Source organism: Metopolophium dirhodum, chromosome 1, assembly GCF_019925205.1.
Source record: "Metopolophium dirhodum isolate CAU chromosome 1, ASM1992520v1, whole genome shotgun sequence".
In the NCBI taxonomy this organism is placed as follows: Eukaryota; Metazoa; Arthropoda; class Insecta; order Hemiptera; family Aphididae; genus Metopolophium; species Metopolophium dirhodum.
In genome coordinates, this window is record NC_083560.1 from 44,852,674 (window position 1) to 44,865,242 (window position 12,569).

At 32.2% G+C, this 12,569-nt stretch overlaps 1 protein-coding gene across 4 annotated transcripts in view; it reads right to left on the minus strand.

Moving 5' to 3' along the window:
* Positions 1 to 12,569, minus strand: part of LOC132937233 (transcription factor SPT20 homolog) — a 133,509-nt gene that overhangs the window by 64,708 nt on the left and 56,232 nt on the right. For all 4 annotated transcript variants that reach the window (XM_061004049.1, XM_061004051.1, XM_061004050.1 and 1 more), the window contains exons 3-4: positions 6,018 to 6,946; positions 2,472 to 2,693 (exon numbers count right to left, since the gene is read on the minus strand). In XM_061004049.1, coding sequence (XP_060860032.1) covers positions 2,472 to 2,693; positions 6,018 to 6,946 — 1,151 coding nt within the window. The remainder of the gene's footprint in view (positions 1 to 2,471; positions 2,694 to 6,017; positions 6,947 to 12,569) is intronic.

Here is a 12,569-nt window from a genome sequence, read left to right on the forward strand (position 1 = left end):
TTAAAATGACAAATATATGTATAAAAAAAACTGTTCAATTTTTAAAATGTATTTAACAGTTAGGACTTTAACAATCATAATGCATTAAAATGCTATTTTTCCATGAATGTTGCCCTATGAATTGGAACCAAATCACTAGACTTTGGGTGAGCCAACTTGAGAGTATTCAAAATGGTGTTTTTTAAATTATTATCACCTAAATTTGGACTAGCAACAAAATATAATCATTCCATAATAATTCTACCGTTGCTAAATGCTGTTGCCTTGAACCGCTGTCTCATAAGTCATAATAGTAGTTATAATATAATATTATATAAATAATAAATAATAATAATATAATATACTGTCCCAATTTACCATCCCTAATTACATTTTAAGTACCTATATAAGTTTAACTTCATTATTTCCTATAGATTATTACCGGCAGAATAACAGTCACTAAATAACCGCAAGTACAATCGTAATAGTTTTGTTGATTTCTACTTATTTAATAATCTTTGCACTATTGTGTTTACAATGCCTACCAATATAATGTCCATTAAATAATATATGTTTTGTAATTTTTGCACTTTTGGGTGTATATTAATAATAATTAATAAAATATGTCAAAATAATATATAAAAAAAATATATTTTAAATAATACCAACATTTTTTCTTATACAATTTAAAAACAAATAACCTTGATAATAAAAATGTAGTGGACGTGGATTTAAAATTAGACGAATAAGTCTTAGTGAAAATACCAATAAGTATGTAAACACAAATTGTCTGATATGATGGATCATACGCAGTGTTTATTTCAGACCTTCTATCCCGGGGGGTATCCTAAATTTTCAAGGTGGTATGCCTTAGAAGTAAATAATTAAGAGAAGTAAAAATATTATTTTAAGCTCAATTTTTGGTATCAGATTTTTTTTCTGAATTACTTTGTTGGATCATTTGTGTATGTATAGGTTCATTTTTTCCATTTAAAAATAATTTATTCAAAAATAAAGCTTTAGCATGATTTTCTGAATTAGCGTGTTTTAAGAGTTTACCAGTTTTACCAGTAGCTTTTCGATAATTTATAAATGGAGTACATATAAAAATACCTTTTTATTTTTGTAAAGCACTATGATTACTTTCTAAGAAATTTTTCACATACCTTACAAAAAGCCCCACCCTTTTTAATATTATAATATAGCCGGTTAAACGATTTTTCCCAATTTTTTTGATAAGAACAATTTTTTAATACTTTTCGAATACTTTGATCTTCTTGATCTTCAATTATTTCAGTGGGTGAAGCCGGTGAAGGTATAACTGGTGGATCATCAACGTTGTCTTGTTTTTTCCGATACATATCTAATATAGGATTATTTTTTCGTTTTGACATAATGGAAGTTAACTGTTGGTTAAAAGTTTAATTACCAACCAAAATGCGTTGAAAAATAACCAAAAACAATATAAATCAACCAAATGCAGTTTGACGTAGTCTTAAATGCGTAATCCACTACACTGACAGTCGACAGACAACAGCACGCTTTAAAAATTACCCACATGCGATAGGTACTTATCTAAAATCGATTGTATTGACGAACAATTTAATAATATATAGATTACGATTATTATCGGTACACATTAATTGACTATATTGATGTACGAAAAAGTAATACCCATGATATTATTATATTAAATATTTATTTATTATATCATCTTCGCACGAAATAACTGACAATTCATCGATAACTCGTTTTATATATAATCGCGCCATAATATACTATTTACGTAATATTGTCATATTTTTTTTCGGGGGGGTATACATTTTTCTCCGGGGGGGTATTACCCCCCCCCCCGGTCACCCACCTGAAATAAACACTGAATTCATACGTCTTTAGTGGCTATATATTGGTATAGGTAAGGAACTATTATAAAGAAATTGAAACCCAATTATATATTTAATAAAATTACCTAAACATGGTAAGTTAATAAATGTGCCAATACATTATAATAACCAATAAAATAAATTATTGACATCCTGCCCGAGTTATTTTTTGTACCTATATTGATGTTCCTGAAAATAAAGGGTGTCAGGGTGTACCGTCGTTGTACCTAACCTAAATAAAATTGCGCCGTTCACAAATGAAGTTTAATTTGTAAAAAATAATAACGACGCTCCGCGTATCATAAATAACAAATAAAAAAATAAATATTTTGTATCTCAAATAGATAGTATTTTGTGAAATCAGTGATTGTCCACTGTGATAAAACACCAGCTAGCGACTGTTGAGAACGTTCTAATTATTTTTATAAGTTTTAAATCGCTATAAACCGTTATGCGAAATCGTTATGACTGTCTACCGCGGGCGCGTTCATTTAATATTTATCAATATAACTTCATTAATTTTATTCATATTATAATTACTATAAAACAATAGAACATATTGTATAAAATATTTTTTACACACAATATGTTGTACTGTAGAAGTCGTACCGGATTGTATCGTAGACGACTGGGTGAGTTTTTTCGATCGGGTCTGATCGGAAAAAGCAGACGCTGCCGAAGACTCATCGTTCGACAACTTAGACCTTTGATGCGAGTCCGAACTGCCCGAATTCGCCGCAGCGTATTTCATCATGAACCGCTCGTTGTCGACGATCTGGTGGTGCAAGTTGACCGCCGCCGAGCTGCTACTGTTGTTCAGCCCAGATATAGCTAGAAAAGGACACGAAAACATTATAATATTACTGTTGGACCAGAACAAAAATCCGTTTAAAGTTGGTATTGAAAATGTAAATTGTTTCACACTATTACGTTTAACGTGGCCTGTTTAGAATTCAAACGTCGTTTAAACTATTTTGCATTTAATGTCATATTGATATAGAGATTTTTAACGTCACATTGGTTTTGCGTTAAATGTAATGAATTTATCATACCTATTATTAATATTATTCTTAATTTAGGTATTCCATAATTTATTATTGTATATACTTAATATAATTTAGGTTACTGGTATTATTAATTTTTCGTTTAAAATGTCAATCATTTTTTTTTTCAAAGTTTAACATCGTAGGTACAACGTTGTCGATTTTTTTTTAGACGACCAAAAAACTCAAACTTTACATAAAGTTCTAGCACCAGCAACAATGCCAACTAAGTATCTACCGTAAGTTATAAAATAAAAAATTTAATTTAATTAAAAGACAAGAGTACTTTAAATACCAGTCATAAATAATAATATATCCTTCGTTATAGTATACATTATACGTCAAATACCTCGTTGTCGTTGTGTATATGCACTGTATAAATACGCGTCGTCACAATTTAATAAATAAATTAAATTTAAAACAATTCGACAAACTATAGTTTTTAATTGAAAATAAAAACTATAATCTCATGCACATGTAAGCGACCACTGAACTCCGATAGCAATTATACTAGTCATTGTGTTTGGTCAGTAAAGTGACCAATCAGTGGCTATCGATGGTTTGAAACGCGTACCACATCGATTGGCGCAAGTTCGCCGTGAGACAATGAAAAACGCAGATAATCACTACGCTTGATGACCAATTTGGTATTTATTCCGTGAAAGTGTGATTTTTTTTTTTAAGGGATATCTCAGATCGAGCGTGCACGTTGACAAGCACCGGTGGACCTACTACGACACAACTTGAAGGAAATAGTTGAAAACGATGTTTGTCAAATCCCGTTCAATATATATTGTGATCGGCGTTCACTGACGCAATTTGCAGTTTCAGGGGGTGCCTGCAAACATGCACTTTAGAGAACTACCTATATGTGATGGGATATTCCGACGTTTTTCATTTTTATTTATACAGGTAGTGAGCTATATCTGAAAAAATAAAGTTTATTGCGTTTCGTATAAGCACTTTATACTTTCCGAGTAATTTATATTTGAAAACCATGATGCGTTTCATGTGATGGGCACTATGTATAGTTTAAAATATCATATGTAGGTATTCGATACGGTAAGTGAACGAGTCGGTGAGGAGGGTGAAGGGGCAGTGTCTCCCTCACACCACACCTTGTAGCTTTTTAAAAATGTCCTTTGTTTTTCATAGTAAATTTTTCCGTAACCGAACTATTTCTGATTCGATTAGTATCAAATGAATGATAAAATATGAGTAATATTCATAAATCATAATACATGATATTATTATAGTATTATGCTAACAAGTAAAATGGTTACATTATAATACATTTATATTATACTAGCTGATCCTGTGCACTTCGTTGCCCGTTAAATGTACCAACTCTATATGACTCAAACTTTGTTCAATTCGTTATTTAATATTCGGTGTACGGTGTTCAAAATTTATCTTAACTTTTCTGATGCCCGGAATAAAAATTCTGATTCGCAGCAGTATATTATCAGGTAGGCAATCTACCTGCGGTAGATCGCGGACCCAGTGCGGTTTGTACGTAAGTGTATGATTTAACTCTAAAGTATCAAATTTATACCAAGTTTATTTTGATATAATACGGCGGATTAATGTAATCAATTAATACATAGTCCTAACCTAACCTAAACGTACTAAATTCCGACGAATAAAAACCAAATTTAACTCTTTTTAAATTAGCCTATCTTCTTCACAGAGATCTGCACACAAACGTATATATTTTAATATAGGCTATAGCTGATCCTGCACACTTTGTGGCCCGTAAAAAATTACAACTCTTAAACAAATTGTGATTGTTCAACTCCTTTTTGGTGTAACTCACTGCAGTAAGTGCAACTCAGCCACCCTGGTAGGCAATTTGTGAAAATTTGATTTGATGCATGCTTGTACCTGATCTGCCCGATTAACCAATAGCAACCAATAATAAATAAATACTATTTCTATTAATTATTTTTCCTATAACCAATAGCAATCATTTATAAACAAATATTTCCATCATAAATCTCAAAATCCCTGTTTGAGCATTTCTATTAATTGAGTGTAGCGTGATGTTATATAGCCTATGACTTTCCTCAATGAATGGACTATCCAACAAAAAAATAATTTTTCAATTCGAACCAGTATAGCCCTTTACAGCCCCTTTAAGCCCATTTCAGCCCCTTACAGCCTTTTTTTAGTAATAAAAAGTAGCCTATGTTTTTTCTCAGTGTCTAAACTATCTATGTAGGTACCAAATTTCATTTAAATCGGTTCTGTAGTTTCGGAGCCTATTCAATACAAACAACCAAATCTTTCCTCTTTGTAATATTAGTATAGATATAGATTTGAATGTCTTAATAATATAATGTGGTTGAAATTGTCAATCCGTAATAATTACTTAAGACGATGTGGTAACCACATAAGTTCTCTTCGTCTATGACTAACGCAAGCTGTCATGTTAAAATCTACGTTCATAATCCATTTTACTCTGTTGGTTTTAAATTTTAATATGGGAATCATTTTAAAGGTAAGAATATTATATTTAAGGCAACTTGTAAGCTTTTTTTGATATTTTGAAATTGTTAATATTTTGTAAATTTTAAAATAGGTAGAGGTATGTACTATTATAACCTGCTTCAAAACTAAAATATGGAAAACAAATGTACAGGAGGCCTAAATAATAATCTTTAACTCTGATAAATGTGTCAATTCACTATAATATTAAAAATAACAGAGCAAAATGTATTATTTTTAACTTAAAATTGTACATTTTAGGGGTAAGTGGAGCCTCCTCCAGGGGCATCCCTAGACCTTTTTGTAGGGATGTGGAGAAAACTAAAGGTCTTTGATGTTGTTATAAATTGCACATCCATTCATGGAAAATAATTTATTTACTATTATGGATGGGTAAAGGTTTTAGAAATAGTTGTGCCACTCACTACCATAATATAATTTTTAAAACACACAATAATTTTGATCACGTTTTAATTTATATAAGTATGTTTATTATTATAATATTAATGATAAATACTTAAAAAATACGAAAAATCGTCAAAGGACAAGTATATTATGTTGATCTAAATAAAAAAAAAAATTGTCCAGTGCTTTTATAATATTACAATAATAATATAATACTGACCGGTCAACGTGTTGGCCATCTGTCGCTTGCGGAGGCTCGTCACACCGTCGGCGCCCGTCGGACTGCTCAGCTCGTCTTCGTCCTCGGGTATGGTGTACACGTCCGACGCGTTGGCGGTGGTCGCGTTGCCTCCATAGTACGCTTGCTGTTCGCTGCAATACTGCTCCTCGCGACGCTGCTGCTGTTGCTGCTGTTGCTGTTGCTGCATCCGGGCGGTATCGACGTCGTCCAACAGCACTTGGCCGTTCTCGTCCAACATGGGCATCGGCCGCAAGTTCATCAGCTCGACGCCGCCGCCGGCCAGGCACTCGGCCAGGCTCACGTCGTCGCTGGAATCGGACCCGGAACGCTCTCCCTGCAACTGCTGCTGCTGCTGCTGCTGCTGCTGCTGTTGCTGCTGCAGTAGCTGTTGCTGTTGCTGCAACTGTTGCTGTTGCTGCTGGTGGTATTGCTGCGAGTTTCCGCCGGCGCCGGCTCCGTACGGCATGGACACTTCGTTTTCCGGCGACACGGGCGACAGCTGTTCCTCCGGCGACAACTGTTGCTGGTGGTAGTCGTCGTAACCGCGTTGCTGGATGTGCCGCCTGGCCGCCGCAGCCGCAGCTGAATTGTAACCACTGTGCTGCTGATACGAGCCGCCGGCGGGTTGCTGGTACGCCGAAGTAGGGGCGTGTTGCTGCTGTTGTGAGTACGACGACGACGACGACGACGATGGCGCCATCGACGATGACCCACCGGTACCACCTGCTCCGTCCCTGTGCTGTTGTTGCTGGTAGACGTTACGGTCCTGGTACGACGCGTTCTGTTGCTGTTGCGTGCCACTTTTGCTGTTGGTACCGTTGTAGTACGTGGCGTCTTGACCGCTTGACGACGCGTAACTCCCGTTACTTGCAGTTTCGCTTCGAGACGACGACGTCATCGCCGTCGTTCTGTATAACACACAACAACGGTTAAAAATCAAATGGACAAAAATCTTAAATATCTATGAATAGCACAAATAGAGCGAAAATATTTTAAAAATTATGTGATGTCTAGTTAATGTGTACACATTGCTTATATTATATTGTTTAAATGTTTTGTGGCTATTCAATTATCTACAATTATTTATTTTTGAATTAAAACGAAAAACAAATCTATATCACATTTTTAGCTTAATCCTTAACTCTGTCTAAAATTAGTTTTGTTACTTATTTTTAAACTGAGAATTTCCAATTTTCACCTCCCATTATCAGGTATAATTTTCTATCAGAAACCATCGTTAAAACAACTCTAGAAAAAAACGTTCGGGTGGTTTTGTAGTACCAAATCCTCTCGGTATGAACACGAACCACAGCCCCACTCTCAAAACTATGACACCATTTTGCGCCTATTTTTACTGATTAACCCGAAACTCAAATAATTTTTTAGTATGTGAATTTCATGAGATGATGTGTAATTTTAGGATCCAACCTATAACTATCTTTTGTGGTTATAACTTATAGTTATTCAGTAATAATTATTGCTGGGAATAATATTTTAAGATCAAAATTGGCGTTGTATAGTTACTAAATATTTCTACTTAATATTTACGTATAAATAATTATGCTTCGTTTCGTCAATTCGTCAGGACTTGAAACCGTTTTCAAAACCGATTTCAGAAACCGGTATAAACCGTTTTAAAACCGAAACCGAAACCGTAATCAAAACCGAAACCAGAAAAAATTGGATACAGGTATTATAATTTAAAACCGAAACCGAAAAAAATTATGGATACCGGTATTAAATTCAAAATTGAAACCGTAAAAAATTGGAAACCGGTATTAAATTTAAAACCGAAATCTGAACAAATTGGAAATCGTTATTTTTTTTTTAATTTACGTGTTTTTAAATACGCATAATTAATACTCATAATGAAATTGAGATCATGATTAAAATGTTGATAACCATTTCATTATTCGCAAAAGAAAATTGGAAACTGGTATACAAAACCGAAACCGAAATCAAAATTTCTTAATACCGGTATTGCTAAGTTGAAACCAAAAAAAATTAGAAACCGGTAGTCAAAACCGAAACCGAAACCGAAATTTCTTAATACCGGTATTGGTAAGTTGTAACCGTAATCGTAAAATTTCAAAACTGGTATGCAAAATTGAAACCAAAACCGAAATTTCCTAATACCGGTATTGAAAAATTGTAACTGAAATCGAAAAAATTAAAAACTGATATACAAAATCGAAACCGAAACCGAAATTTCTTAATACCGGTATTGCTAAGTTGAAACCGAAATCGTAAAATTTCAAAACTGGTATACAAAATCGAAACCAAAACCGAAATTTCCTAATACCGGTATTGAAAAATTGTAACTGAAATCGAAAAAATTAAAAACTGGTATACAAAATCGTAACCAAAACCGAAATTATTTCAATCGATTTCAAGCTCTGCAATTCGTTCGGCAATTATAATATATATAGTATCGTTTATATCGATAAAATTTGTTGAAATGAAATAATGTTCTAAGGAACATAAAATCCTGCATACAATCTAAAAATTTTGATACCTACACGGTTTTTAAATTAAGTTTTTTCCTACTATATACTCAACCCATTACCCATATTAACCCGAACGTGCACGATTTTTGTGCATATAATAATTTTGAATATCGAATTGAATTTTTATTTTTGTTGTTTGAACAACCGAATACCTACATCCAGCACCGGAAACCCGAAACCCAAATAAAATATACGTTTCGGATGCAAAGCCCTCATTATATCTGCACGCACGAGCGTAAAGCAAATTACCATATACTTGCAGTTCATATATATATTTTTGTTTGTAGGCACGCCCCCAAAGGTGGTACCTACGTGTAATCGAATAAAACGCGTCAAACCTAATAACAGAGTTTTGTATTTTTTTTTTTTTTTAGTTATGTTTATCACTGCATGTATTACTTAAAGTGCCCTGTTATTGATTAAACCGTCAGCAGGCGGTCCTATATTGTTGCGCTTAATTTCGTTTTCTTCGTAACGTTTAAATAAAAATGAGCCGCGCAAACAAAATAATAATAATAATATAGGTAATATAGGTGCAACTACATTATATACCTTTTCGTCGAACAATTAGCAGCCACTCGGAGCTGCCGTCGTCGTAAAACAACAATTATTGGCTTTTTAGTCTTAATTCGTTTTCGGCGACAATGCAATTATACCCAATTATTGTTTAAGCCAATATACGTAGGAGGTTAGTCGAACAGCCGCCAAAACGATTCGAGAGAAAAATTACTGCGACGGGCTTACCTACAGAGGTAATTGCCAATACCGAGCGAGTCAATTTTTTTTTTTTATCTCGGTTGATTTAACATTAACGAGAAAAAGTTAAAAGTTAATTTAATATTTTGTCGACTTAATTGGGCAGTGCCCGAGTTAAAAAGTGTTTTCACCATTTAATATTATGACGTGCAATATATACAATGTGGCCTATACTTCATATTTTTACAAACTCAAAACTGTAATTTAGTACTTATACAGTATTTCTATATATAGTAGGTACCCAAATACTTCATTGAAGATTTTCGTCGCTAAAAAGAAACAATAAATTCATACCGGCAAACATTACCCGAAATATTTTTCGACATGAAAACGAGATCGATTGAAGTGTAATAAAATACAATTGAAAACAAAATAAATTACTTCACTATTAACTTCTTGAATTGAAAATGTAAGTAATTGATTTCACGTTGATTAAAAAATAATATATGGTATCTAAACTAACGGAAACCCAAAAATAATTAGTAAAGTCTGAAAGCCAACTTGATAATTTACATAGATACCTACGTCTCGTTTTCGCAAGACTGAAATGTCCACGATCAAACACTTTAAAAATATACATATTACCTATCATTATAGCACGAAATGTTGTCAGCGACGACGGTCGGTATACTCGCCGGCCCCGCGGTATCAGTGGTTATAAACATAAAAATCGGATAAAATTATGTAATAATATGTCGGCTGAGTGTGAAACAATTCTAGTTTAAATAATCATATTATAAAGGTATTCGAAAGCATCACAGATGTCTGGACGGTGACCGGCCGGTAAAAATATCTTTTGAAAACAATAATGTCTCGACTTATTAAAACGTGTTTTTGATCTCATAATATGATTTATGACGTATATCAGTGTAAGTAACCTGCGTACTTCAGCTTAGTATCTCCCAATTATTGGGATTGTATCAGAACCGGATTAACATAGGTGCAAAAGGAGCTTTTGCTCCAGGGCGGCATATAGCATTTGTAATACAAATATTAATAAATTAGGTATCATAATATATAAGTATTGTTTTGTTCAATGTTAAATCGAGTAATATTTTATTTTAAAATATAAAATTATAAGGTATAGCACTGAATAATGTACCTATAATATTATTAGGATGGACTATAGGATAGTACCTATTATTAAGTGTATTGAGTGGTAATAATCACAGTTAACATAGAATTTCGTAAAATTGTGTTATAAATACACGACTTCTGTAGTTTTGTCTAATCGATTTTCTTTGTCACGTCGTTGACTACGCTTGTTGTCGTCTTATCTTTGTTAAAGTATACGTACCTGCACCTATTTTATGTATGTATATATATGTCGATATAAAAAAATGTGTACTTTGGAATTTTCATTTATGTTATGCATGTGGTATCCAATTTTAAAACGTTTTAAGGCAACTTCGAAAGCACTTTAGTTAGAAAATATTGGTTTATCTAATGTAATTTAATTATATACTTCATTGAAGGATTATATTGAAGAAATTCGAAATTCTTTCTATACATTATTAGAAGAAAAAAAATCTCAAAGTAGTTGTGAGACATTTATTCGGGAATCTTCGAGAAAAAAAAATTAGATCAGTATTATTAGATGATGATAAGAACACTTTGGACGTTGTTTTTATGGGATGTGAAAAAATGAAAATGAAACATTTTTAGTAATTATTGATAAATTAATATTTGAATTCAATAGGAGAATGGAAAGTTACACTGAATTAAATGATAAATTTGGGTTTTTATTAAATATTGAAAACAAATCATTAGATAACATTCGAAAAAAAAGTAGCAACCTAGTTGAAATTTATAATATAGATTTAGAAAGTGACTTGGGAGAAGAACTAATACAATTTAAAAGTATGATGGCAAATATGTCAGCGGAAAATAAGAAATCATTTATTGTGTTGCATAAAACTTTAATAACATCATCATCAGAAACATAATTTCCTTACATAGAAATTATTTTAAGAATTATCTGCATTCTACCATCTTCAAATGCTAGCGGCGAACGTTCGTTTTCAGTTTTGAAAAGAATAAAAAATTATTTAACCTAACCTAACCAAGAGAAAATGTCAGATTTGTCGATACTGTGCATCGAGTCTGAAACAGTTAGAGAAATTAAGTGGGAGGAACTTGCTAATAAATTTTCTACAGTCAAATCAAGGAAAAAACATGTTTGTTAATCATGGGTATTGGGTTTTTTCTGTATATTATATTGTATAGGTATTTACTTTAATCATTATAATGCGTATGTATAAACTTGGCGTTTTAAGCTTGTAGTAGTTATTTGCGTAATAATATAAGGTACCAATTGTATTTTTGTCAATTTTTTTTACAAATTCATATATACATATATATAATACTACATGAAATACATTTTATATTGTTTTAACGACTTCTTGATAAGTAGTATCCTATATCAAATATATATTGCTCCAGGGCGGCTCTGTCATTTAATCCGGCTCTGGATTGTATACCTGCCGAGTGTTTCAATATTATTAATGAATGTGTTATAAAAATGAATTAATATTATTCCTATCGAAAATCAAATTTAAACAAATAATACAAATTAGTTGGCCAACAACCGTGGAAATGATTTCCATTCCTGATGCTTGGATAGGGTTTTGGTAGATATATTTAATATATCTAACTAAAGTACATTTTTAACTGAACACCTTAACACTAACATATTAACACGCTATGCCACTATAACATACGTAACATAAGATATATATAAATAAATAGGTAAACATATTTCTGTTGAACTTGAATCTACTGTTATCACTGTTTCCTGTGATATTCGTGGTAATGACAGTATTGTAAAAATTAAAACATTAAAAGCATCTTTTATGTAAGTATGAATAATTGAACTATTTTAATGTAATTTATGCTAACTTACTATTATTTTACTTTTAAATAAAGTAGACATAGAGTTTACTTAAAATCAGATTAAAAATAATACTTTAAGATATTATGTTCCTTTAAAATAATATATAGTTAAAAAAAAACAATTGATAAAACATCACGCCGTGCTTCCGCTACTAACATCATGTTAATCCTTCTATAATAATGTAAATACATCTATCAGGACTGATTATTTAATTTAAATGTATAAATAATATCAATGATCATTATTAGTAGGGCCAGGATTTAAATGCTCAAAAAACGCTCTGAAAATAATCAAAAATGTTTTTTCGACGCAATAACGCTTTTAAAAATATCACCTACATTTGTAACTACGCAAACGATACGGAGGAATACGGTG